This window comes from Recurvomyces mirabilis, assembly GCF_035927965.1.
Source record: "Recurvomyces mirabilis strain CCFEE 5264 chromosome Unknown scaffold_18, whole genome shotgun sequence".
NCBI classification, from domain to species: domain Eukaryota; kingdom Fungi; phylum Ascomycota; class Dothideomycetes; order Mycosphaerellales; family Teratosphaeriaceae; genus Recurvomyces; species Recurvomyces mirabilis.
Window position 1 is genome coordinate 72,542 of NW_027041952.1, and position 26,354 is coordinate 98,895.

At 53.2% G+C, this 26,354-nt stretch overlaps 13 protein-coding genes across 13 annotated transcripts; 5 read left to right on the top strand and 8 right to left on the bottom strand.

Moving 5' to 3' along the window:
* Positions 1–465: 465 nt before the first annotated feature.
* On the bottom strand, positions 466–2,931 carry LTS14_006800 (uncharacterized protein; the record flags this gene model as incomplete). Its single annotated transcript, XM_064839493.1, has 1 exon — positions 466–2,931. The coding sequence occupies one exon, from the start codon at positions 2,929–2,931 to the stop codon at positions 466–468; it is 2,466 nt and encodes an 821-aa protein (XP_064692736.1).
* A 926-nt stretch (positions 2,932–3,857) lies between these two features.
* Positions 3,858–4,565, bottom strand: COQ10_1 (Coenzyme Q-binding protein coq10, mitochondrial; the record flags this gene model as incomplete). Its single annotated transcript, XM_064839494.1, has 1 exon — positions 3,858–4,565. One exon carries the CDS (start codon positions 4,563–4,565, stop codon positions 3,858–3,860), a length of 708 nt encoding a protein of 235 aa, XP_064692737.1.
* A 565-nt stretch (positions 4,566–5,130) lies between these two features.
* Positions 5,131–5,706, top strand: LTS14_006802 (uncharacterized protein; the record flags this gene model as incomplete). The annotated part of the gene is made up of 2 exons (XM_064839495.1): positions 5,131–5,566; positions 5,624–5,706. The coding sequence occupies 2 exons, from the start codon at positions 5,131–5,133 to the stop codon at positions 5,704–5,706; spliced, it is 519 nt and encodes a 172-aa protein (XP_064692738.1).
* A 90-nt stretch (positions 5,707–5,796) lies between these two features.
* Positions 5,797–6,638, bottom strand: LTS14_006803 (uncharacterized protein; the record flags this gene model as incomplete). Its single annotated transcript, XM_064839496.1, has 3 exons — positions 5,797–5,869; positions 5,931–6,229; positions 6,294–6,638. 3 exons carry the CDS (start codon positions 6,636–6,638, stop codon positions 5,797–5,799), a joined length of 717 nt encoding a protein of 238 aa, XP_064692739.1.
* Positions 6,639–7,341: 703 nt separating this feature from the next.
* Positions 7,342–8,474, bottom strand: LTS14_006804 (uncharacterized protein; the record flags this gene model as incomplete). The annotated part of the gene is made up of 2 exons (XM_064839497.1): positions 7,342–7,872; positions 8,244–8,474. 2 exons carry the CDS (start codon positions 8,472–8,474, stop codon positions 7,342–7,344), a joined length of 762 nt encoding a protein of 253 aa, XP_064692740.1.
* Positions 8,475–10,547: 2,073 nt separating this feature from the next.
* RPN5 (proteasome regulatory particle subunit) lies at positions 10,548–12,114 on the top strand (the record flags this gene model as incomplete). The annotated part of the gene is made up of 2 exons (XM_064839498.1): positions 10,548–10,931; positions 10,990–12,114. The coding sequence occupies 2 exons, from the start codon at positions 10,548–10,550 to the stop codon at positions 12,112–12,114; spliced, it is 1,509 nt and encodes a 502-aa protein (XP_064692741.1).
* Positions 12,115–13,358: 1,244 nt separating this feature from the next.
* LTS14_006806 (uncharacterized protein) lies at positions 13,359–14,282 on the top strand (the record flags this gene model as incomplete). The annotated part of the gene is made up of 1 exon (XM_064839499.1): positions 13,359–14,282. One exon carries the CDS (start codon positions 13,359–13,361, stop codon positions 14,280–14,282), a length of 924 nt encoding a protein of 307 aa, XP_064692742.1.
* A 77-nt stretch (positions 14,283–14,359) lies between these two features.
* Positions 14,360–15,109, bottom strand: LTS14_006807 (uncharacterized protein; the record flags this gene model as incomplete). The annotated part of the gene is made up of 2 exons (XM_064839500.1): positions 14,360–14,923; positions 14,978–15,109. 2 exons carry the CDS (start codon positions 15,107–15,109, stop codon positions 14,360–14,362), a joined length of 696 nt encoding a protein of 231 aa, XP_064692743.1.
* A 682-nt stretch (positions 15,110–15,791) lies between these two features.
* On the top strand, positions 15,792–18,042 carry LTS14_006808 (uncharacterized protein; the record flags this gene model as incomplete). The annotated part of the gene is made up of 3 exons (XM_064839501.1): positions 15,792–16,316; positions 16,371–17,028; positions 17,084–18,042. The coding sequence occupies 3 exons, from the start codon at positions 15,792–15,794 to the stop codon at positions 18,040–18,042; spliced, it is 2,142 nt and encodes a 713-aa protein (XP_064692744.1).
* A 164-nt stretch (positions 18,043–18,206) lies between these two features.
* LTS14_006809 (uncharacterized protein) lies at positions 18,207–19,835 on the bottom strand (the record flags this gene model as incomplete). The annotated part of the gene is made up of 1 exon (XM_064839502.1): positions 18,207–19,835. One exon carries the CDS (start codon positions 19,833–19,835, stop codon positions 18,207–18,209), a length of 1,629 nt encoding a protein of 542 aa, XP_064692745.1.
* A 176-nt stretch (positions 19,836–20,011) lies between these two features.
* Positions 20,012–21,007, top strand: SHY1 (surf-like protein; the record flags this gene model as incomplete). The annotated part of the gene is made up of 1 exon (XM_064839503.1): positions 20,012–21,007. One exon carries the CDS (start codon positions 20,012–20,014, stop codon positions 21,005–21,007), a length of 996 nt encoding a protein of 331 aa, XP_064692746.1.
* A 176-nt stretch (positions 21,008–21,183) lies between these two features.
* LTS14_006811 (uncharacterized protein) lies at positions 21,184–22,727 on the bottom strand (the record flags this gene model as incomplete). Its single annotated transcript, XM_064839504.1, has 2 exons — positions 21,184–22,280; positions 22,349–22,727. The coding sequence occupies 2 exons, from the start codon at positions 22,725–22,727 to the stop codon at positions 21,184–21,186; spliced, it is 1,476 nt and encodes a 491-aa protein (XP_064692747.1).
* Positions 22,728–23,262: 535 nt separating this feature from the next.
* Positions 23,263–26,192, bottom strand: IPI3 (Pre-rRNA-processing protein ipi3; the record flags this gene model as incomplete). The annotated part of the gene is made up of 2 exons (XM_064839505.1): positions 23,263–24,383; positions 24,605–26,192. The coding sequence occupies 2 exons, from the start codon at positions 26,190–26,192 to the stop codon at positions 23,263–23,265; spliced, it is 2,709 nt and encodes a 902-aa protein (XP_064692748.1).
* Positions 26,193–26,354: the final 162 nt, after the last annotated feature.

The following is a 26,354-nucleotide window of genomic DNA, read 5'->3' on the forward strand; positions in this document are numbered from 1 at the left end:
CAATATCCATCAAGCCAAGTCAATACGGTAATGTGGCGCTCGCATTCCAAAAGAAACCAAATGGCATTGGCCGTGGAATTGAAAGTGATGTCAGATCAACGAGAGCTTGCATTATCACATCTGTGTTCCTAAACTTGGGTATGTTCTCAGCAGTGCTTTGATCCTCACCTCTCGCTCTCTATGGTATGGATAGCGTACAAGGAAATCATAGATATGCCGTACCCAAACCACACGATCGGTCCAAGCAGAACCATACAGCGTTCGCTGTGTGAATGTTTAAATTCCTGCGGAGAAGCTGAGCATGATCTGTTTCTGTACTGCTCATTCTATCAGCTGAAGAGGGTATAAGTACAGCCAACACGATTTCATCATAAGATGCTGCTTCAGACCAACAGCCAATCATCACGCCACGCAATGCTGCCTTGTCAGAAGGTCGATCAAGCAGTAGGGTATCAATAAACAAGTTCAAGCCTCCCCCCTCTCAGCCTTCCCAATAGCAGTATCCTCAGCCTGATGCATCCCCTTCCCGGCCTGATGCCGACTCCTCACGCCCTTTCCCTCAACATCACCACCAGGCTCCACCCCTTCCTTATCCTCTTTCGCCTGTTGCACACGCCTCTTCCTGATCTCGCTGAGTCTGATAGGTGGTTCACGCTTATAGCCTTTTCGCTGTCTATTCAGCTCCCGCTCCAAAGCTGCGGACAATCGTTCAAGTATCCATTCCGTTTCTGTCTTCGTGCCCATGAGGGGTGATTTGGAGGAGAGCCAGGACCAGTCTAGAATGTCCATTGTAGTAGGTCTTTTATGTCGTCCCGAGGAAGGCTGGCGCGAGGGATGAGGTCTGAGTTTGTTTGCTTTGCGCTTTGCTTTCCAGTTTCTTAGCTCTGTTCTTCGGCCTACCACGCCATCCGTCTGTGCGTCCTCAACGTCGTGGTTTGCATTCTGAGCAGCTCCGGCCTCATCCTTCGCCTCAGCTGCCACATCACCAGTCACCGTGGCATCGGAACCCTGACTAGGAGCCACGCGCAGCGGTTCAGGCACCAAAATATTCGGCAGCTTCTGTCCCAGGAAATCTTCTGGATCGTCCTGGTTACCCATCAATTTTAGAAAGTACTCCCATTCGTCCCATGCGTAGTTCTTGGCAGGAGATGTTCCAAGGTCCTTCTGCAGGTTTCGACACTCCCGAGCTAGCACATAGTGGTAGAAATTGATATCTCTTTCGAGAACATCTTCCTGCTGATTCATCTCCTCGACTTCGCGGAGTTCTTCATTCTCAGCATGGGTCGTCAATCGTTCCGCCATTCGGTCAAGCATGCGTTGCTCGTGTTGTGAGCTACTCATCCTCTTCTCATGATGAATCGTATGGCCTTGCGGCACATCGCCCAAGAGTCCTGGCGGCGTGAAGCGCTGGAAGCTATCTCTGAACCACTTCGAAGTATGCTGTCCCATTGCCTTTGCACCTGCTCGAAAGCCTTGCTCACCTGGCAAGACAGTGATGGTGCCAATCCATATCGTCAGATCTGAAAAGGCTTTGACGATCGTGTCACCCATATTAGAAATGAGGATCGTCAAAGAGGGTACAGCCAGCAGAGACCAGAAGACGAAGAAAGCCCGGCCAGCATTACTGTCCGGACGTAAGTCTCCATAGCCAATTGTCAGGAGACAGATGTAGCTGAAGTAAAGTGCGTTGAAATAAGTCCATTGCTGATTCTTCTCGGCCACCATGAATATTGCTGCGCCCACAAACCACAGAAATAGCACGAATGACGCTGACATCAGCAGCGCGAACCATCTCCTTTCTCCCTCAGCCACAGCTTGCACCTTGCGCATGACATTGAACTCCTCCTCTCTCCTCTGAGCAGGTGAGAGACCGGGGTCTGTGCTGAAGTCTGCGGCGGCAAACCATGAAACCTTGATCGTCTGCCTCCGCTCATCCACATTATGGATAGCAGCGGATCGACGCTTCTCGGTGATTCTGGCTCCTAGCTTCTCCTTGCCGCGTTCGAGCACCAAGGACCGGATACTGCCAACGACCAGACCGACCATGAGGATACCTCCGATGGCGAAAGGAAACATGAGCCCTCTACCAACGTTGGTGGAGGGTGAGTAGTCGCCTATGCCCACAGTCAAGAGCGTGACATCTGCCCAGTAGACGCCGACAAGATAGTTCCAGCCTTCGATCTCGCTGAAGACTAGCGCACCGAGGAGTAGGTAGCCGATAAACATCATCGTTTGCAGCATGAGCGTCCGTTGCGAATCAGTGAGACGGAAGCTGTTCTCGTAGTAGTCCTTCGTAGCACCGTAGACCGTCAGACACATCAGTATACTTATGATTATGTATAGAGATGATGCGAAGATGGCATAATAGAAAGCCTGCGTCAGAGCATGATTGGCTGACGGTTGCGCCTCGCCAGTCAAGTGATAATTGGGACTCGCGACCATCGCAGCCATATCCGCAATCAACAACACACCCGCCGACCCAAATCCCGAGATCGTAATAGGCTGGGCAATGTTGAACCTCAGTCTTCTCGCCATGTTAAGCAACAGACTCGCATTAGCTACCAGTGCCGCAAGCAAACTGACAGCATTCACCGCAATCAACCAAGGCGGATCGGCAATCCTAACACCGTGCTCCTCGGTTCCTTGGGGTGGGATGTAGACGCGCCAGTTGATTGCCAGGGCGCAGATATTGAAGCCGCTGGCTATGGGGCCGAACGTGCCGGCGAGAAGGGGACAGGCTGTGGAAGCGAACCACCAGCGCGAGGGCTCTCTATACTCCTCTTGCTCTTCCGCTTCCTCGGCTTCTTCTTCAAACGCTTCCGCTTGGTTGGCATCCGCATCGTCTGTCATGTCACCCGAGCCGTGTTTGGCTTTGGCATCGTGTTCGGCTTCTGTGACTGTATCCTGCATGCCAGGATCGATGGTAGACATGCTGGCGGGTGTGTTTTGCAGGCAGGCCTTCCGCAACCAGTATGTTAGCGAGTGTTATCAGGACAGCGCTGGTCCCGTCTCAGCTAGGCCGTGCTGGTGGTGGCTTTCCAGGATGTGGACGAGGTGTCGAGCGTAGATTGCCGACTGTCGGCATGACCTGGCAAAGCTCCAGGATTGCGAGAAGGCGCAAAGTGTGAGACATGATGGGCTGGCAAGAAGTAGTGGTAACTCAGCTAGCTCACGGGCAGCTGCCCTGCTCACATCTGGGAAGCGAGATCATCACCTGTCTAATTCGTGGCACGATTAACCTAAACAGAAACAAGCAATGACGCGCATGGCGCGCTAACGCATGTAGGGAAGTCACGATTTCATAAGCGAGCAGTTCGATCTGCGTTTGCTTCTAGGCGTGGACAGGAGATCACACAGTGTATATTACACGAGCTATGGGAGATCCTAACATCAGAATAGCTGGCTCCAAATGAACGGTCTAGACAGGACTTTCCAGTCTCGCGATTGAGCACTCGATCGACACCTCTGTAGCTGTATGAAGGCACATTTTGCACAAGTCTTCTATACACATCCTGCACTCGCATCCCAAGCTTCTCCAACTTGCCCGCAATTCCCAGAATCGAGCTTAAGGGGATTCGACCACTTGTAACGACTCGTCGACGTTCTCTCGTTCCCTAAGTGGCCAGACCTGACCATGTAACGATATTTGGCCGGAGCTAGAGATTATCATAGTTCGGACATCCATTGCGTTCTAGCTCGTATCTTTCTAGGTTAGAACATACATCCTTGGGCATCTAGTCTTTCCTGTAGCTGATGCGGGATCCGAGCAGTTATTACCATGTCGAACTGCTGTCGAAAGTGCCGAAGTAGTGTCTGCGGAGTAGGCTTATGCTCTCTTTTAATCACCTGGCATCTGTTCATGTACCAGCAGCTTTGCCAGGTCTGACCTCTGTCTTCTTCGGCGCAACCTTCTTTGCCGGGTCAACAACCTTGGCCGGTACTTTGGCTGGAACCGCGCTCTTCACAGGCTCAGCTTTCTTCGTGGTCTCCTTCGTCCCAGAGCCAACACCCTTCGCTCCCTCCTTCTTGGCCGCAGCAGCCTTAGCCTTCTCCTTCATCTGCGCAACCCTCTCCTTCCTCTCAATCCCATCCAGCACCTCCGTCCTCTCCTCAAAAGACTCCATGAGCTTCTCTGGAACACTACTAGGCAAAAGCGCAAACATCTGATCATAGAGCATGCCACTAAACTTCAGCTCGAGTGTAAGCTCTGCCGTCGTCGTCTTAGCTGCTTTCGTCGCCGAAGGTGCCGGGGTGATTTTCCATTTCACCACCACCGTCTCGATCGCGCCGCCTTCGGTGTTGCATCTCAGCTCTGCTGTTCCGGCGCTACGGTCGAATTTCATTGTGCAGCGCCATTCTTCTTCGACTCCAATAGGAGGATAGCCGACTTTCAGCTTGACTACTTTAGGTAGACCCTGGGCGTCCTTCGAGACGACGGTGCTGGTGATGACCTGAGAAAGGAAAGTGTGATAGGCAGAGGCTTCTGTGATGGCTCGGAAGTATGTAGAGGAGTGGTAGGGGAGCGTGCGAGTAAAAGTCGAGACTCGTGGAGCTGGTCCGCTCATCTTGACGAAGTACCCAGTGCAGCAAATAATCAGTAAAAGAACCACCTACCTTTGAAACCAGCGTACTAGGATAGTGCTCAAGAGGAATTACTGCTCAACACAGCGGCTGGTGAACCACGAGACCAAGTGGCTTCCATGTGGGCTGATGATGCTGCTGTCTCCACTTGCGAAAGCTTTAATTGCCCTGCTTCGGCTGCATCTCGGGACGGTGAGATCGGAGCCGACGACGCCGACATGTTCTGCAAACCATTCCTCCGTCGTGCCTTCACCTTCTCCCCTGCCCTACCATGCAGTTCGCTGAGGATTTGCCGACTCTCAAAGTCGATACTCAAAGCAACCAAACATCAGAGTAACATGCCGGAAGGATCACGAAGCTTTTGAGGGGACAATTGTCAGTCCGACCATCGGGGGACGACGATGGAAGCCTACAGCCAAAGGTGAAGTATAAGTAGAGTCAAGTACACTACCTCAAACACATCTCCCTCGTCACCTCAGACCTATCACCTTTCACCCCTGGCCCCGATCAAGTGTTCTCAAAGCGGAAACTAGTAAACCGACCACCGCGATGGCAAACTACATCACAACACACGACAGCAAAGGCAACTCCGTCTTCTCGGACAAAGTGCCAACAACACACAACGCCCTCCCCATCCCCAACGGCGAGCTGAACCTCCTGTACAGCACTCATGCCTCCATCCCGTCCGTTGGTAGCGAAGACGATATCGACAAGTATGCCCAGGACCGCAGAAATGGAATCGCCACTGGCCTGTGTCCATCCAACGGAACGGCCATCGCAATGGTCTCGTTCGCGGCCAGTTCATCCTCACCAATGCATCGGACACTGACACTGGACTATATGATCATCCTTGAGGGGGTTATGGAGTTACGTCTTGATAGTGGAGAGGTCAGGACGTTGAAGGCTGGGGATTCGGTGGTGCAGAGGGCGGTGATGCATCAGTGGAAGAATGTGACGCCCGACGACGGTATCGCGAAAGCCGTTGGTAAGTGAACAAGTGGTCAGATCATGGGTTTTGAATATCTGCTAATACTTTCAACAGCAATTGCTATGGACATCGAGAAGCCTTTGGACATCGCTGGCAAGAGTCTTGAGACTGAGTTTCGTATGCAATCAACCATCTAGGCTCCTGAACTTCTCATAAGTCTTCACAGGTGAAGACGTAAGCCTCGGTGCAACAGTATCGGTAGATGTGCAGGCACCTCAACTCCCATATCAGCCCACCTGCTCGCCCTCAGCAACATCAATCATCTCATCCCGCTCCCACTTGTCCTTAGGCTGTTTGTATCTGCATTTATCGTATTAGTATAATATCCATCGAGGTCTGGCAAACGGTTTCATCCACTTACAAGTGCCAGCACCGATCCGAAATATGTTGCGGCGTCAAATTGATCTTGTCCGGGCTCACCACACCTCCTACACTGAGAAGAGCGATGTGCACATCCTTGCCATAGTGTGCGTGCAAAGACAACACCATCGCACGTTGAGCAGACTTGACCATAGACAAGGACATGAGAGCAGGTACAGGCTCCTTCCACAACGACGTCGTGCTGGTGACGAAGAACGAAGGCGAGCGATCAGAGCCCGACTTCCCTTTGAGCAGCGGGATAGCCCACTGCGCTGTGTTGTAAAGAGCAATACTCGTCAGCTGGACATACCGTCAGCATCACAACCCCCATGCAAAGGACGTGCAGAGTGGCAAAACAACAAACCTCAAAATCCCCTCTAATAGCCTCGACACTCTCCTCCAAAGGTGGCTTCCCCGCCACCCTTGCCGCATTGAACAACAAACACTCCAAATCCCCAAACCCCTCCACCTCCCCAAGAACTTTCTTCAATTGCCCAGCATCCGTAAGATCACAAGCCCAAGTCTTGACTTGACACGAATACCCTCGTTCCTGAATAGCGTCTAAAACCTTTCCCTGGTCTTCCTTGAGGCGAGAAGCATCGCGAGAGACGAGGGCGATGTGCGTGAAACCTCGGACGGCGAAGGTGGAGGCGACGCCTACGCCGATGCCTGGACCGGAGCCAAGGACAAGGAGAGTTTTGCCTGGCATTATTGCTGTTTGATGGTTCGTGTTTTGATTGAGATTAAACCCTCCAAGACTCGATGCTTTTTATGTTCTTTCCTTCGGGCCCGAAAGTTGGTCGATGTCGTAGCTTCTCCACTGCACTGTAAGCCGTATGTCGAAGTCACTAACCCGAAATCGTTAGCTTCGAGCCAATGGCTGTGTTTCGTGTGCTATGTAAGAGCTGACTGACAATGTACCTCTGTAGAACAAAAGCGGTTATCAATTAGATGGTTACGAAGGTCGAACGGGCTGTATATACGAAAGTTCTGGAGGAAGTAAAGTGATATGTGCTGGATGATGCAGTTCGGGAAGACACGATCTAGCCCCGAATTTTAATGGAGCACTCTTTTCACATGCTTCTAGCCTCCTTCCGCTTTGGGGTGGGAGGGTGCTCTGGCCTTCAAGTGAGGTCTACTGAACGTCCGTGTAACACTTCACCAGTCTCCATTCTTGGAAGATCGAACCTCAGCCGCACGACAAGCATTGGTAAATGTTGAGGCTGAGCTTCATTGAATAATATCTACATCATAATGCTGAAGTATCAAAGACGAGCGGCCTAGCCATAACGAGCGTCCAGATATGCTTACGACACGGCCTCAGGTCGCCAGTATAGACCGCCACACACGATCGTTCCCGCGGCAGGATCATGGGCCTGACCGGATATCCTCCTCACTGGCCGTCCTCGTCATCAAATACCCTTCCGCAACTGTCCAGCCACCCCACGCTCATGCCCAATCTTGAAGACCTCTAAATGATCCATAGGAGCCACAAGCTGAACCTTAATACCCTTGATCCTCCACTCCTCCCCATCCTTGCTCACAAGATCAATCAACCAAAACACCCTCGCCGTCGCACCCTCCGTCTTCCCCTCAGTCACGATCCCATGGAAGGCCGAGATATAAACCTTGACATGTGCCTCCTGTGGACTGGAGAAAGTGACGAGAGGATTGCTGAGAAGATGCTGTGTTGCATCGAAGCCGCCTAGGTTCTTGCGGGCGAGCTGGTAGTACTCGGTGCCGGTGATGTCCTTAGCTGGAACACCGAGGAGGGCTGAGATGTCGAGGTGGAAGGAGTTGGTAAAGGTTTGGGAGAGTGTTGCTTCGTCTAGGGCATCCAGGGCGTAGGCTAGTTTGTAGACTGTCTCAATCACGGCTTGTTTGGCGTTGGTGTCCATCTTGATGGCTGGTACTGTTGGTAGTAGGAATGAAGCTCCCCGGTACTGAGATGAGGCGTCGCGAGTTTAAGTATCACTCGAGCGATGCATGGTTTCAGAGTCCCACTCAGCTCTGCAGTCGATGCATGTTCGGCGTGGCGTACAAGTCTTCAAACGAATACGCATCAAGTTGGGGTTAGCGTTGCTTAGTAAGTGTAAGCACGCTGTTGTGGCGTATAGCAGAGCTTTGCTAAGCTCGCTCATTCCATGAGCCCGAGGCGAAGACGCAGCGCAAGTTCTGATCATTGTCGGCGAATACCTCACGCCTTGATAACTCGGTCGCAGCTCAGCGCTTACTGATGCCATTCGTTTCGCTGCAAAGGTCGTGCGAGCTCTGCCACCACCCGAGGAAACACACCTGTGTCTTATCAACTTACATCTTTCGTGCCGTACTTAGGTTGGCGGAATTCATTGTTACGATCCTCAATCATCAGTCCCTTTCTGCTTGCGATCTTCAACCACCTGGACGCCAAAGAGCTAATCGTTCGCCGGGGCATCTTCGCTTGGATCTCGCTATAACTTAGACTTCGACTGCGCATGTCGTGGAGAGTGTTGAGCTTCTCTACAGTCCAATAATGACGTGTCTGCCCCTTCCGCCTGAAGACCATTTTTTCGACTGCTGCTGGGGATCTGTCTGGGAGTCTTCTTAGCGATAGCGGGGGCCTTGAGGCCTGCGACATGAAGACTGTGCATTTGTGCGGTCTCCGCTGGGGTCCATTGAACAGAGCAGCGCTCGCTGCGCGGAAGATAATAGCGGATCAGTCTTGTGACACCATAAGGACTGATGTTGAGCATTGATGAGATCTCTTTACAAGTGCGACCTTCCTGCCTCAGCCGTTGAATATTGTCGACATCTGCCTGCGTCCAGCTTGGTCCCTTCCTCAAAGGATCGCTCACACGGTAACTCCGGCATTGTCTAACGCGACGACTGGTAGTACCCATAATTGCGGCGATTTCTCCATTTCTCATCCCACACGCACAAAGCCTTTCAATTTTCTTGAAATCCTGTTCGGACCATGGCTGTGGCGGCGACTGTAACCCGTGGACTTTCATTTGATGTTGAACCGCTTCCCTTGAGCGCCCAAGCTTCTCAGCAATCTCGTTTCCCGACACACCAGACTTGTGAAGCTGTAGGAGATTTGCTCGCTCCTCTGGTGTCTATTCAATTCTTTCAAGTTTCCCGGCTCGCGATGGTGTTTGTTTCTTCGACTCTGTACTCTCAGTCCTGTTAGTCACCCTGACCGAGCGGTGAAAAGTCCGACAAGGCGGTTGTGGCGAAGTTCTCTGTCCACCATGTCGTAAGGTAGAAAGATGGCGGGCGTGCAGAGCCGTGCTGACGGGCTGTCCGAGAGTTTGGCCGAGTCGTGTGGCCGATGCAACTTTGGCTCCTAGGATCGGTATTTGTCCACCGGGGGTCCGATACCATTTAGCTTCCACTGCTTTGAACGTCCTCCCCGGCATCTTCGTGGTGGCGTCAGCTATAGAGAGTCCCTGGCGTCGCAATTCACGCAGCGTCGCCTTTTCCTTGTCTGACCAGAGAGGTGCTCTCGGTATATGTTGCTTGCGAACGCCTTCCACAGATCGACCTGAAAGTTTGTCCGTCGTCTGAATAGCTGTGAGCTTGACAGCTCTAAGACGGCTGACTTCTGCGACTCCTGTGTCACTCCTCGTGGAATCGTACCGAGAAGATCGTGGTAGGTACTGCTTGATCAGACGCACCAAGACGGAGCGCGAGATGCTCATCGCCTCCGCCACCTGCTCCAACGTGCGACCTTCCTCCCTCATCTGCTGAATCCTGTCGAGATCTGCAGGCCCCCAACTCGATCCTTCGGTTATTGCGGCTCGCAGGTAGCGAGAGCGGGCAATCTCGATACGTTTCACAGACGCCCCCATCGTTGTTGCGATCGCCTCACTAGTCATGCCCTGGCGGCAGAGATCCTCCAGCGTCTCCAGCGTCTCCGGAGACCATTTGGTCAGTATTCGACGAGGGAGGTCGAGGGCATGTATTCTGTGGTCTATCGCCCTACGCGTGCGACCGAGTCGTCGACCAATCTCGCCGTTCGTCAGCTCGGCGGAACGCAACTGCACCAGACTTTCGTCATCGATTGCTGTCCATGGTCTCGCGGCCGGTTTTGTAGCCCGGGGCACAGTCCGAGTCGAGGCGTTGCCGCTCTGAAAACGCTTCGCCTGAGTGCTTTGGCTGCTTGGTACTGGATAGCATGCGGAGACTACTAGCCCAGCCCGTGGAGTTATGGGAAACGGAGATGCACATGTTGATAGATTTGACCATCGTTGCAACGCAAAGGCTGGATTAGTACTCGTCCCAAGAGTATGGTGAAGCGGTGGCGACCGGCGTGTGGAGCTTATCACGGTGGCCAAGCTAGACAAGGTAGCTCGGCGAGGGATAGAGAGCATGTCAGCATTACTGATATGTCTCGCTATCTTTGCCCAGCGTCATGCTCTGAACATGTCGAGATCAAGATGCCGTTCCTGTGCCTCGCGACTAAGGAGGGTGTGTCGCGTCTCAGGCACGAACCAGGCATCAAGATTTTCGAAGCACGTGAGCAAAGCTCCGAACGCCGACACCACGCATCACAGAGCTGCCTTTGCAAGCAACATTGTTTGTCCCTCACACATTACACTCACCACCGCCACAACTACAACTCAACATCCCCTCCATCATGGCCGACGGCACAATGCTCAAGGCAGATAAGGACTACACCAAGGAAGTAGACAGCGCCATCCCCGAAGCCGAATCCCTCGCCTCAAATGGCCAAACACAAGCGGCCATCGACCGCCTACTCGCATTAGAGAAGCAGACACGACAGAGCTCCGACCTGCCCAGTACATCGCGGCTGATCGTGAAGATTGTGACGATATGTAAGGAGAGTGGCGACTGGAGCCTGCTCAATGAGCAGGTGTTGCTGTTGAGCAAGAAGCATGGGCAGCTCAAGCAGGCCATCACCAAGATGGTGCAGGTGGTGATGGGGTTCTTGGACGATGCGCCGAGTCAGGATACTAAGCTGACAGTCATCGAGACGCTACGGACGGTGACGGAGGGGAAGGTAAGGATGATATTCTCACTATGCCGTTATATATGTTTATTGACTAATGCTCTGGCAGATCTTCGTCGAGGTCGAGCGAGCGCGCGTCACCCGCATCCTCTCCAACATCAAGCGCGAGCAGAAAGACATCACATCTGCCAAAGACATCCTCTGCGAACTGCAAGTCGAGACCTTCGGGTCCATGTCGAGGCGAGAGAAGACCGAATTCATCCTCGAGCAGGTATCTCTGTGCATAGACGACAGCGACTGGACACAAGCAGGCATCTTGAGCCGCAAAATCAGCACAAGATACTTCAATCGCAAACCGAAGCGAACACCAGAGGAGATCGAGAAGCGAAAGAAGGAAAAGGAGGAGCAGGCACGGAAGCAGGCAGATACAGCGGTGGGCGAGGATGCGAATGCCGACCCCGAGGAGGATGATGTGACCGACCTCAAGCTGCGGTTCTACGAGCAGCAGATCACACTGGCCAAGCACGACGACAAGTATCTTGAAGCCTGCAAGCACTACCGTCAAGTCCTGGACACCGAAGCCGTGGAAGAGAACCCAGAGCACCTCAAGGCGTCACTACAGCGTGTAATCTACTTCATCCTCCTCGCACCCTACGACAACGAACAAAACGACCTCCTCCACCGCATAGCACAAGACACGCGCATTCCTACCTCCTGCCCCACCGAACATTCACTTCTGAAACTCTTCACCGTCCCAGAACTTATGCGCTGGCCAAGCATCCAGAAGAACTTCGGCCCCCAACTCACCTCCACCGACATCTTCACCACCTCCGAAAACAAAGACGACCCCAAATCCCACCAACGCTGGCAAGACTTTCGCAAACGCGTCATCGAGCACAACGTCCGCGTGATAGCAAAATACTACACCCGCATCACCTTCCCACGCCTGACCTCCCTCCTCGACCTCCCCGCCAAGGAAACCGAGAAATACATCTCCGATCTCGTGGTAAGTAAAACCATCTACGCTCGTATCGATCGCCCGGCGCAGATTGTGAGTTTTGAGAAGATGAGGGATGCGGATGAGGTGTTGAATCAGTGGTCCGGGGATATGAAGAGTTTGTTGGGGTTGTTGGAGCGGATTGATCATCTGATTACGAAGGAGGAGATGATGGCGAGGATTCAACCGGCGGGGGAGAAAGCTGCTGGGTTGAAGTCGAGTGCGAAGGCTCACTGAAGGTGTGAAGCTGTGAGAGGGGTGATGAGCCGATACGCGCGGTTCAGTCGCATATACACGCTCTCGCCGGCTTGTGCCGAATGCGTGGCGGTATGCTTGCTGTAGCATTAGATAGAGCATTGTAATACTATACATCACGCGTTAGGTTTCATCACTGCGATGGACCTGCATAGTCCACATCACTGGCTGCTAGACTTGTCATTGCACTACTTGTGCTATGCAATGACGGCTGACACCCTTTCCAGAGAGTCATACGACTTCGCAAGCATCGTCCTTTGTAGCGCTATCATACGTTCAATCATTATCGCGATTTGTACAACTTCAATTAACGTTAAGAAGAGTCAAGAAGTTCTTGACATGCACATACACTGCATGAATACCGCATATTCGCATGAGATACTTCCAGGATCGAAGAGCTTTCCATACTTCGTCCACTAGTACGTGATTGTGTCTCTCTCGCCATCCGTGGTAGCTCGCTCGTCAGCAGTAGTGCCGCATGCATGGATGCTCTATGAATGCTCTGTGGCCCAACACTACGAATAAGGCGCTTTTGGCTTGCTTGCGGTGGACCGTATCAAGCAGTCTCATGGTATTTACTTTCACGATAGTATGCTAACCAGCGTTCATGCCGCACCAGATTCAGGAGGGCAAGTCCGCTCTCCAGACCTTTGATCAAGCGGTAAGTGCGTCTGGCATGTCTGACGTTGCCGTAGCGGCTGCCGAGACTTCGCTTAACAGCCGATATTCCAAAGAAGGCCAAGCAGTCGAGTATGGCTGGTCAATGCAGCATCTTTACACCATATCAAACACCATAAATGCGCCTCACATAATTGGGCCTTTCCATTTTGGGAAGGATTGTTCTGGTGAGTCGCTCATCTAGGTCAAGTTGGATCTTGCTGCAGGTACAGCCGGCTGTGTTACCTCCAGTCGGGGCCGAAAGCCAGGATTACAAAGCGGGACTGGCTGTAACAATTTTTTTGTAGCTCCGGCGACCAACCACAATGGTCGGTTGGGAGTTCATCTGAGGTGATGTGGACACCTCACGACGGACATAGTTATGGATCGAGCTACATCCACCGCTGGTATTGCAATGCTTACCGACTCCATTGCCATGGTGTAGTGTGCAATAACCTCCAGACTCCACTGACCGCTTGAGAGCACATATATGTACGGTTTAGACACATTCCCAATCAAACAAGCCAACTTTCCATCAACGTTGTACTCGTCTACATCACTCCACAATCATGCCCTCCTCAACCCAACGCATAGCGGTAGCCGGCGCAGGCAGCCTAGGCGTCCATGTCATCCGCGCTCTGGTCGCAGCATCCTACCCCGTCACAGTCCTCACTCGCTCCTCGCAGCCCAAATCACTGGACCTTCCATCCGACGCGGACGTCAAGTACGCAACAGTCGACTACACTTCTGTCTCCTCCCTCTCTGCCGCCTTGCAAAACCACCTCGGCGTCGTCTCAACAATCACCTCTACAGCCACGGGAGAACAAAACCCACTAATTGAAGCCGCCGCCAATGCCGGAGTCCAGCGTTTCCTACCAGCGGAGTTTGGGTCGAATATGGCCAATTCCAAGACTCGCGCACTGCCAGTATACGGCTACAAAGCAGCGACTGAGGCCAAGATGATTGAAACCGCGAAAGCAAACCCAAATTTCACTTACACAATGGTCCGCAACGGCGTCTTCCTCGACTGGGGCCTGCAATACGACTTCCTGCTCAAGATGAAAGAGCACTCAATCACGATCTTCGACCAAGGCGAACAGCCGTTCAGCACCACAACCCTAGCCACCGTAGCAAAAGCCGTGGTAGGCGTCTTCCAGCATCTCGATAAGACCAAGAATCGCGCCGTCTACGTCCAAGACACAGTTATCACGCAAAATGAGCTCCTTCAAATGGCGAAGAAAGGCAGTGGGACAGAAGACTGGAAGGTCGAGAGAGTGACTTCGGAGGACTGGTATCAGAAGGCGATGGCGGCGCTGGGCAATAGTCCTTCGGGTGAGGAGCTGGGGAAGATCATGGTTGACTTGTTGTATCCTAGTATCTATACTGAGGGCTACGGGGGCGATTTTAGTGGCAAGAATGATAATGAGCTTCTTGGTGTTAGGGAGATGAGTCGGAGGGAGGTTGAGAAGGTGGTTGCTGATGCTTTTGCTTGAGCGCACGGCAGTCGAGCTCAGGATCAGATATCTGATGCTTCATCACGATTCCCCTCTCCACGTGTTGCTTCTGCTTTTTATACCACTTGAGCAGACTGTTCGCGCAACCCAGTCGTAGCCTTTTCAGCCTTCTTAATCGACTTCCTTGTCCTTCCAATCTCAACCTCTGACTCACGCAGTCGACGAGATGCATTCACAGCATCGATCACTGGTCCGTCCGTAGCAGTAGAGAAGGACGACTGTGCCGCTCGTAGCTCCTGTGGGACAAGTATGCCGAACCAGTGTAGTGGATCTCGCGGAGTCGACTGTGCTTCTGGGACAGTATCATCCTTGGTCGTCTCATCTGGTTCGTCGTGGTCACCAGATTCCGCTTCTGGTTTCTCTGCCTCTGGCTCCGGACTGTTGGAAGGCGTGGGTAACTGCGCAGATGCACCTAGGGACAGCTTCTCCAGAGCTATCGTGGCGGAAGGCACTGTCTTCGTCCTTATCTTCGTCTCGTGAACGGAGAGTTCCAGGCGGCCGTCCTTACTCTCTTTGATACGAGCTACTCTGGATGGCTTCATACGTTCGTCATAATAGTCCTTTCCGTAGCGACCTCGACCAGGAGATCTAAAGTTCGCCTGGGCGAGGGAGAAGTGGCCCTACAAATATGTCAGGCTTGGAACGCGCGATCAAAGTGTGTTGGATATGTCGACCTTGCTCAAGTGTTTGGCCAAAGCAGTCTGAGCCTCCTGGTATACATCTACGAGGTTGAGGTGCTGCTCCCATAGGTCATCAAGCTTGTCGAGCAAGGTGTGCAGCTCCGAGCTGTGTTCCGTCAAAGCCATAATAATGCTCCCATGTGGACTTCAAGTGCTCCCATATAGTTATTGATATGGTCGAGCCGAAGTGATGATGATGTCGACGTTGTCCCGAGCGCTGGCACGAAAATCGAAGATTCGGGCCAAAGAGTGGAGCCGATGGCTGTCATCTTCACGTCCCGAGTTCTGGCTTCCTCCTTCAGCCTCGAGCTAATCTACGACCATGCGAATCGATCACGAGTGCTATGGCTGGGAGTTCCTTTCCTCTTCGGAAAATCACTGGCTCGCCGACCCACGGCAGCACCTTCTCGTCGAACCTCGAAGCAGTCGCCAGACCACTGTACTGTATAATCATGTCTGCATCGGCACGAACGTACCATTACATCGTCACAATTCGAGAGACATGAGTACACGACCCGTGTTCTGTAACGTCAGTTCATCGATAGACTTCGAGCACTCGTATCAGTGCCGGCTATTGCTTGTCCGAGCCCACGACCATGCAGGTACCCCTCAGCCATCAAGCCCCACCCGCAACACCACCTCGCTACAGTACCATTGACCAAAGTCGATCATGGCGCATACAATCAGTATGTTGCAGCAGACTATCTGAATCCTATTATGCTACTTCCCATATTGATAAGAGACCGGGCTAAGTACTGTTTCTTCTTGTGTTTAATAACAGAGAATCTCCTGTCCATATTCTGCAGCCATGGCAGGAATCACAGCTTGGTTGACCATCAGTCTTTGCTGCTCTTTGACGGTAGCTGATCTGGTCGGTATACCGACTGTACCATTTGTCACTTCAGCAGCAGGACACTACGACTTTCATCAGACTCAATCGATCGTTGTAGACCCTCGCTATGGCAATGCTACGGACACAAACGGCTGGACACTAATTCCACCAACTCTCAACGACTTTGCGCGAACGTTCCAAGAAGATCTCACCCACATTACAGGACGGTCGTGTGGTCTAGGGCACTGGCACGAGACGAAAGCGCTGTCCATCATACTTACCCTCGACAACTGCTCGGACTTCGTTGACGCCGCCGGTCGATGGACATCTGAAGCTTACAGACTCGATATCACTGAAAACAATATCACTGTGACTGGAGCTAGTCCTCTTGGTGTCTGGTGGGGTACAAGGACGCTCTTACAGCAGGCTGTGCTACAGAATGGGAGTATATCGACTGGTTCGGGTGTCGACAGTCCAGGATGGAACACGAGAGGTGTCTTCGTACGCATCTTGTCCTTCATTTGGATATGACTCTCTAGCTAATGCTTTGATCAGCTCGATGCTGGCCGGCATTACTACCCACCATCCTTCTTGGTCGAGATGTGCAACTGGACGTCATTTTGGAAACAAAATACATTTCACTTGCATCTCAGTGATAATTTGTACAACAACGTCGACATCTACTCTCTGGAGCGGCAGCTCGAGCTGTACGCTCGATTCCGACTACTATCCGATGACCCTGCTGTTGCTGGGCTGAACAAGTATGCCAATGAATCTTACACTCTACAGGACTTTGACCACATACAATCCGCCTGCGCTGCTCGAGGCGTGACTGTCATTCCAGAAATAGAAGCACCAGGCCATGCTCTGGTCATATCACAATGGAAGCCTGAGTTGGCACTAGAAGGACAAATTGATCTGCTCAACATTTCGAACCCGGACACGATACCTCAAATGGAGACGATCTGGAAGACGTTCCTGCCTTGGTTCCAGTCGAAGGTCGTCCACATCGGCGCTGATGAATACGTGGACTCGCAGCTAAGCAAAAATGCGCTGGCTGTTGTGTACAACACTTTCGTGAACGCAATGAACGACTTCATCCGCAGCGTTTCCGGGAAATCGGTACGTATCTGGGGCACTTTCCCGCCGCAAGCGAACTACACCAACAATATCAGCAAAGATGTCACGATCCAGCACTGGGAGTTCTTTGAAGGTACGTTCATCCTGATCGAAGCATATGGCCATAAGAAATCTCTAACATCGAGCAGATAACCCAGTCTTCGACTACATCAACAACCAATACAGCGTGATCAACTCCGACGACCACTTTTACCTCGTCCAAAAATACTCAGGAAGCTACGCCCAACAACTCAACAAAACCCTCATCTTCCACGGCAACCCTCTCGGTGGAGCCTTCGCACCTAATATCTTCGATCCTAATAATGCTACGAACAACCCACCTCGCGATAGTCCGTACGTGCCTGGCCATATCGCAGCTCAGTGGAACGATTACGGGTATAATACTTCCACGTACCTGGAAGCATACGATGCGTGGCGAAATGGGCTTCCAGCATTAGCGGATAAGCAATGGGGTGGTAAATTGAAGGAGGAGCAATATGATGCCATTTTCGAGAAATTGCAAGCGGCTGCGCCGGGCCAGAATCTGGACCGCACTATCCCGTCCAAATCGTCCACGATCCTGAAATACGACCTCACCAAAGACTGCGACAACGGCATCGTGCAAGATCTCTCAGGAAACAACTATAATGGCCACACCAACTGCACAACCACAGCAAAGTCCAGCCTCCTCTTCGACGGCACATGCACCCTCACCACCCCCCTAACCTCCAAAGGAAAAAACTACACCCTCTCCTTCTCCCTCAATCCATCCGTTTACAACGTCCCCCTCTTTACCGGCCCGGACAGTCAGCTCCGACTAGGCAACGGCACAAGCACGCAAGTAATGATGATTTCCGCCGGAAATGCCTTTGCGCTAAACTATACCCTCCCCCTCAACAGTTGGAGTCAGGCGACTTTGATCGGGAGAGGGAACCAGACATTCTTCTCTGTTGATGGAGGGAAGGAAATGGAGTTCACGACTAAGTTGGGGGTGAATGGGGAGTTTTTCATTTGGGCGAATATGGCTATGACGGCGCCGTTGCAGACGATCGGGGGAGGAGGGTTTGAGGGGGAGATGAGGGAGGTGGTGCTTGTGGACCATGCTTAGGAACATACATCATCATTTGGTCGTGATGATATGGTAGTCGTAGTCGTACATATATCCCTACATTGAAAGGCTAGCCCAGCTCGCCGTCCTCGGAAGAATGCGCACGGATTTTGCCACGCCAACATCGAATCGAGCCTTGGAGTCTTGTCGCCGCCGCCCGAGTTTCACTTTGCGACTTCATCATCCTCCCCGTCATCCCCCTTCCTGCCCTCGAAAGCGGAGGAATTCCCATTATAAAACTCCGTCCTCTTCTGCCTCTTCGCCGCTTCCGCCCGTTGATCCGCCAAGGTCTTCACCCTCACCCTCCCCCCAATAGCACCAGCACCAAGACCGATCCCTTCTGCGCCAGCACTACTACTATCCGCCCCGGCCTGCGCCGCCCCCTCCGAGTTCCCCCTCTCCTCCGGATCCCCCGTCCCACCGAGATATAAGCGTGAAAAAGACGGAAGGAAATACGAAGCCCGTTGCGCAGCGGAAGAAGCAAGGCCATAGCCCCAGCCTAGCCAAGATCCATCTCCCCCCACTCCCACAGCACCGGCATAAGCAGACACGCTCCCCGCAACAGGAACAAGGACAAGCGTAGCATTAGGCACCAGTTCCAAATCAGCCAGGGTGTGAAACTCCTCACTCATCTCAATACTCCGACTCGGCCTCGGAGCCAGGATCTGCCGGAAGGTAAACGGGATATCCGCCCCTCCACTGCCCTGAGGAGCTTGTTCCTTGATCCAGTTTCGGACGTCTCGACCGAGGGTGTTGGAGGTGGAGAATTTGCCGCGCACGGAGGAGCCGTCGAAGAGGCGGATGAGGAGGGCGCAGGTTCCGCTTGCGCCTGCTGAGCGGGTTTGGGCTGCGAGGCGGGATTGAGGGAGTGGAGACTCCTGTGCTTCTGCTGAGGAGGTGGGTTCTTTCGCCCGCTGAGCACGAAGGCGCCGTTCTGCTTTATCCGCTTCGATACGCTCTAGTATTCTCTCTTTCTCCTTCTTCGCCTCGTCCTTCCGCAGTTTCTGTTGGTACAGCCAGGCGTCTCTTGCGCGGGCTTTATCAGGATCCCCCGTCGCGGGAGCATCTGTAGCTCGGCCTTTGCCTTTGTCGCCTCGGTGGTGTTGGTACGCTTCTTCGGCTTCTTTTCGTCGGGCCTCTTGTCGTGCTGTGCGTGCTGCTTTCTCGTCGGCATCTCTTTGCGCCTTCTCGGCTTCCAGGCGGGCGGAGCGGTCGGGGAAGAGAGTGGTGGGTGTTTGAGACGATTCTTGTTGTAATTGCGATTGTGGTTGTGATGTTGACGACGATGATGACGACGACTGGGGGAAGAGAGCAGATGTGACGGCGGCCGAAGCCTGAGAGACAGCCTGTGCAACATCACCCGTAGCCGTATCATCTCCCAGCTTGACCTCCTTCTCCCCCACCCTCTTCTCCTCCACCTCCTCCTCCTCCTCCTCGATCCCACCCCCAAGCCCCAACGCTCCCAACACCCTCTCCTCCCACTCCTCCTTCCCCACCTCCGCCCCCAGTTTCTCCAGCACCCGCCCATTATGTATTACCACCAACGCCGGCGCCCTCTCAATCGTACAAAATGCCCCCAAGAACCCAGCTTCCTGACTCCCATGTTCTATCCTTAGCAACACAGCTTTCTCGGCAATAATCTCCGCGTATTCGGCCAGCCATTCCTGTTCCCATAATGAAGATGTGGGGTTGTCGTCGCCCCGGATGAAGCAGGCGACGAGTTTGTGTTGTTGGATGGCGGTGGAGATGCCAGATTGGAGGTCTCCGGGGTGGAAGATACTGTTACCTGCCATTGCTGTGCGTTCCTTCTTATTATGGAAGATGGTGCGGGTTAGTCTAGGTAGATGTATGTATCCCCATTCCGTCATCTATGCACGGACCAATGTGTAAGCATGTGAATTCCCGGAGCTCCGCATATATATCATCGACTCTAAACCAGACTGAAGTGCATCCTCCAGGCAAAAGGATTATGGACAAATCAAGGCCCTTATGGCGGGCTTCAGTCCGAAAACCTCCTACCCGGACCCTCACAACCTCCCGCCCCCCCTTCATCTGCCAACAATGTCTCCACCCTGGCCCTCGGAAACCACTACAACCTCTCCTCCGCCGCCACCAATCCAACCACCAACCCGCCGACGACCCAACCTTCAAATCCATCGTCGACAACCCCCCGACTCTAGTCCGCTCCGGCCGAAAACACAACCGCTACGGCCTGGCACTCCTCGCCTCAATTCCCCTCATCTCCTTCGCCTTGGGATGCTGGCAAGTCCAACGCCTAACCTGGAAAACCGACCTAGTCGCCCGCTTCGAAGACCGCTTAGTCCGGGACCCCCTCCCGCTCCCACCGCAGATAGATCCCGATATGATCCACGAATTCGATTACAGACGGGTATATGCCCGCGGGGTGTTTAGGCACGAGGGGGAGATGCTGATTGGGCCGCGGTTGTTCGACGGGGAGGATGGGTTCTTGGTTGTTACGCCGTTGGATAGACGGGGGGAGTTTAGGGGTTTCCAGGGGAATTCGACGGTGTTGGTGAATCGGGGCTGGATTAGTAAGGAGAAGGCTGCGCAGGGGAAGCGAAGAGAGGGTCTGCCGACGGGGGAGGTGGTGGTACAGGGGTTGTTGCGGGAGCCGTGGAAGAAGAACTCCTTCACGCCGGAGAATGATCCGGGGAGGAATCTGTGGCACTTCCCGGATGTCTATCAGATGGCTGAACATGTTGGGAGTCAGCCGGTTTGGATCGAGGAGACGATGGCTGCGGATCTACTCATGAGTCTGGATCGGAAGGACAAGGGGGTGCCGATTGGCCGGCCGGCGGAGGTGAATCTGAGGAATAATCATGTGCAGTATATTTTCACGTGGTTTAGTTTAAGTGCGGCTACGGCGGTGATGATGTGGATGGTTGTTAAGAAGCCTGTTACACGGGGGAGAGTTGGGGGGGTGAGGAGGAATACGGGATGGTAGGGGATTGACTATGGAGTATTATGACTCGATGAGAACTATGGACTGTGTTTGGTGGGCGTTGTGTCATGCTACATGAAGGTCGTAAAGGTAGGCGGCACTGCCTCGACGCGTTCCTTACATTCAGATAACCTTTCGACAGCAGACGTTATCTTGAGAGGCTACATCGCTGCAACGCCTCACAGCGACGAGCGAAAGTCCTGCTCGACTGCACGAGGAGGGTAGTGCATGAAATAAACCCTTTCATCAACGTCCAGCGTGCGACGCGGAACCACGACCTTGCGCTTCTTGAGCGTGCACACCCTGCCGTCACTTCTCGAACGGCTCGTGCCGATTGCGGAGGGAGTGCGCTTCTGCCTCTTGCTCAGCCTCGCGGCATCGTTCGACTCTGAGGTTCGGAGCGGGAAGATGGTCTCCTTGTTCATGCCAGTCTCGTACTCGAAGACCTCATCGGCCTCCATGTCGAGTTCTGGCGGTGGGAGGGATGCTTGCTCGAATTTCTCGATCTGCTTGGCTTGCTTTATTTGCGCGACCTGCTCGACCCGCTGAACTTGCTCGTTCATCATGGCTTGGACGGCAAAGGCGGCTTTGCAGACGGCCCAGATCACGACCAAGAAGGTGCTTGTGTACACAAACAATCTAAGCAAGCTCTCGGGCAAGACTATGGAGCCGGCTGAGTTGACGGTGTCGTAGACGCAGTTGGGGTAGTAGCAGGATCCCGCTGAGATATCTGCTTGGTATGGACCACTCAAAGTCACGTTTGGCAGGAGCGTAATGTTGTATACCCCGGGAATCGTGGCCATAGTGGCCGAGGCCGGCAGCATGGTGGACGTCGAGGTGACACTCGTCGTCAACTCACTCGTCACTGTGGATAGAACTGCCGCCTCAACACCACTCCCGCCGACCCACGAGAACAGTATCAAAACAGCCACACCCACCATGCTGAAGCCCGCTACACCTGCCGCGAATCCAGCCAGCACAAGAGTTCCGGCTGACCAGTCGGTCCAGGCTATGCTGCTCGTATTTGGCACGCATTGTCGCAATACCAAAAGGGCATGATGAGCACGCGAAGTCGCGGCATCTGCAATCGCAGAAGCGTGGATTACTACCAGCCCGCCTGCTACGATGACTAGCATGATCTCGGCGGCGATGGCGAGATGGATGGCGGTGCGGTATTCGCGCAGGGTCTGCCGCCTCTGTCTTCGTTCTTGGCGGTCATGACAGGTGTGACCATCCTGTTGAGAGTGATGAGATTGATGGGTGCGCGCCAACTGTGCTACGTATACAAAGTCAGCAAAGCATCACTCCATCATCGTCCAGATTGGGAACCATTACCACGCTCACTTCCCCGGCTCTCCGATGTCCTGACTGTGCCGGAGACATGTATCGGGAACCCAGGCAGATGCCGGTACAACCCAGGACTGGGCCCGAGATCTTGTATCTTCAGCTCCGCATAGTCCAGGCATGTCCTCGTGTAGATACCGGGTCCAAGCTTGATCGTGGTTAGTTTGGACGGACGGCGTTGACTCCTTGTGCTCTGACCATGGTGATCGTAGGCAAAGTCTCGGATTACTGGCCCGTGGATCGATGGCTGGCCCTTGTCATCGGTACAAGTGGGCTTGGAGCGCGAGCTGGGTGGCGACTGCTCAATATGTCGGGCATATTGAGCGGGCCCTGAGGTTTCGCAGTAGCTCGGTGGTGACGGAGGGGTGGCAGAAGACATGACAGGTATTGATCAGAAGCTTGGAGCCTGTCGGTGGGTGCAAAGTATGAGGCAGAAGTAACGATGATAAGTAACTGTTCAGAACCTCAAGGGTGTGGTCGGAAAGGAAGTTTGGAAGAAAGCCACGTCCAAAGTCGATTAATTTTATGCATGGTGACCGTGGGCACAGTGAAGCCTAAACATCTGTCCCAACAGCAGTCAATAAATAGTGTAAGAAGAAGTACGCAAGCTATAAGACACTACCTGTACTGATCATCACCATAATATACCATCAGAAGTCAACCCAGTCACCATCTTTCAGCTCACATTTGCTTGCTCACCACATTGCTGTTTGCCCATCCATGTTAGGCAGTCCACTCGCTAACCAAGCAATACTCACTCAGACCGAAGCAGTCGCCGAGGGAAGCGTGACAGTTCTCGTCCTGATATACGTCGTACTCGTAACATGAATCGTAGTCGTAGTGGTCTCATCATCTCTACGCGTATAATCAGCCACTCCTGTACTGGCACACGAGTCAAACCCCGGCACAAATACTCACGAAGCAGTACCCGTAGCCGTAGGCGTAGCAAGCACCACAGTTAAAGTCTGACTAACCGTTGGCCCGGTACTAAAACTGGCACTAATCTCATGCGTAGTAGTAAAATGCGTCTGGAACGCCTGCTCCAACGTCGTCGTCATCTCAAACGTCGTCAACGCCTCCGTCACATTTGCCACGACCTGGTCCCAGATGACGACGCCGCTGGGGCCCGGGATAACGGTGCTGATGTTGAGGGAGGTGGTGAGGGTCGTCATGTGGGTGACGAGGGAGGTGTGCCAGATGTAGTATTTTGTCACGCATTCGTTTATGATGCCGATTTCGGGTGGGGCGGGGACGGTGGAGCATATTTCTTGTATGATGTTTTTGGGGGCTGTGGCGGCTGTTAGGGATTGCCAGGGGGCGAGGTAGTAGGTTGTTTTCGTTTCGAGGGTGGGTGCGGGGGTTATGGTGGCTGTGGCGTTAGAAGTGCTGTTCGCGAAGGGATAGGTGGCGTTGCTAATGTTGCCCGTCGGGATTGGTGTCACCAGAGTGTAGCCGTACTGGCTGGAGAAGGTGATTTTCTGTGCGCAATTCGTGACCGGGTATGTGGTCACGAGGTCACTGAGGGTGGTCGCGCAGACCATCGTCTGGGTTGCGCTATAGACAGTCGAGCAGGTGCCATTTCCTGGTGGAATCGAGATGGAGTAATTGTGGTATCGAGCCGTCGATGGGTGAGCAGATGGTGCCAGTGTTACTGGGGAGAAAGCTACTGGTGGCAGCTCGCAAAGTGTGTACTGTGGGACGTACGACTTGACGAGCTGGCTTTGCTCTGTCACAGGTACAGGCGATGCTCCTGGCGATGGTGTGATAATCGTTAGAACGCTCCCAGTGGTCGTTGTTGCCATACTAATGTCTGGCGGCGGTCCCTTGATAGGTGGTATTTCCAGTCGTCGCTTCAGCCCAACGGCCTTGTGTGGGTGCCGTGCGGCGATACGATGGCCGTCGACCAGCGTGATAGCTGCTAAAACACTGCATAGCCATATTCCTGCCATGGCTGTCGTAGAAGTCGAATGCCTGAACCGAGCGACTCGGCCTTCAATTCGAACAGCCTTGTCGATCTCAATGGTGTAAAGCATGACTGAAGTGATGTCAAGTACTCATTCCTGCCCGCCAGTGTCCAAACAAATATGTGGCTGCGTTCGTGGGGCATGGAATGTAGCAGATCGCGTGGGCCAAAGTTTGGGTAAGTAGAATCCCTTTCTGGCAATTCTGCGCCTTACTTCAACCAATCGCAAATCTGGCCTGACTTCTTTAGCCCATGATAAGATGGAGATACTCGTCAATCGTCATCGGCCATACTCTCATCCTCGCTAGACGACAGCGCTCCACCCGCGCCATTCGTTCTCTCAGCACCACGCTTCCGCAGTCGATCCTGTTCCTGTCGCAACAAAGCTTTGCGCTCGCCGTCAAGCTTCTCTATCTTATCAAAACTCGCAGTCTGAAGCCTACGCATAGCGTCCAATTGAGCCTTAAGAGCTGCATTCTGCTTCTCCAGTGAAGGCTGCTGAGTCTCGGTCTCACCACCATCAAGAGCCATGAAGTCGTCCGACTCACCCTCAACATGATCGTTCGCCGTAGGCAAAGTCCGATTGTTCCACGAAGCGAGTTCGGCAAGGCCTTCGTCTAGGAGGTCTGGTGAGAATGTCGATGCTGTCAAAGCCTGCTGGAACCGTGACTGAGGTTTCCCATCACGAGCTTCCGGGATCTTGCTCGTGGAACATAGCTCCACATTGAGAGCATAATTGCCAGGTACCGTCCCGTTACTGCTGTCAAAGGCCCCAAATTTCGGCTTCACGACCGCGAATACTCGAATGGCCGGCATGGCTTCACTGGCGAAACCAGTCACTGGGAGGAAAGCCAGGTTCGTGACAGGGCCGGGTAGAGGGGTTTGTAGGAAGTTGGCTTGGGCGCGACCAGTCGCCACATCCCAAGCCATGATCGTTCCAGATTGATGGCCCGAGATGAGGGTACAGCTATCGAAGGACAGGCTGAGACTGTATACCGCTCCCTTCGAGGTCTCTGGTGATCGCCATCGGGAGCTCTCGAGTGGTTGGAGTGCTGCAGTCGACTCAGCATCGGCCTGTACTGCTCGTAAATATGTTTTCGAGTCGTCAGACGAAGAGTAGAGGTCAAGCTGTTGTAGACTGCCGTCCTCGTAACCAAGATATACCGCTCTATCCGCCGCATCGAGCGTCAGACATGTCGGTAAGGCCGGTAGCAAGTATGTCCGCAAGATATTGCCAGTATGGAAGTCCCAGATCAAGCAAGTCTGATCCTTCGAAGCAGAAACAGCAAAATTGCTGAAGCTGGAGCTATGGCCAACTGCTAGCGCAGTCACTTCTGCGCGGTGAGAGGTGAAAGTCCTCAACGGTGTCAGGTCTTGTGTTCCAGTGTTGGCAAAGGACAAGAGACCAGCGACAGACCATACATGGACTGTAGAGTCAGCCGAACCGGATAGCAGAAAGTTCGAGGTTGGTTCTGCGACTAAGACGGTCACAGCTTGTAGATGTGCTTGGGACGTCGTGACTTGTCGTCCAGTCGCTACCTCCCATAGAAAGATTCTGCCCTCCGCTGTACCTAGAGCCAGGACAGTATCATCGCAGACCAGAGTAATGCAGGTGATTCGTTCGGTGAAAGGCACTGTAGCCTCATGATTGCCTTTCTCCCGGTTGTAGACATGAACGACCGATCGGCCCGTTTGTGCTGCGAAGATGTGACTTTCGCTCACAGCGAGATAGTTCGGTGCTGTGGCGCTTTTCTTGAAGACTGCTCGTTGCTGGTTAAGTGGTTGGAATTCGTGGATGAAAATGCCAGCGTCTTTGATGATGTTTGTTGTTGGAGCTTTCTCTGGGACGCCAATAGACGCTATGAAGCGTTCGGTGAGCATCTTGGCTCACTATGTGCTGTATCGAAGAAATTCTTTCTGTCGAGGCGCATACGTAGGAGAAATCTCGAGATGCGGCTCTTGCGGCCGACAAGTCCGCTCACTCTCGACTTTCTCTGTACAAAATCCCTGGTATTTTGTCGCAAGAAATATATCGCAACACAA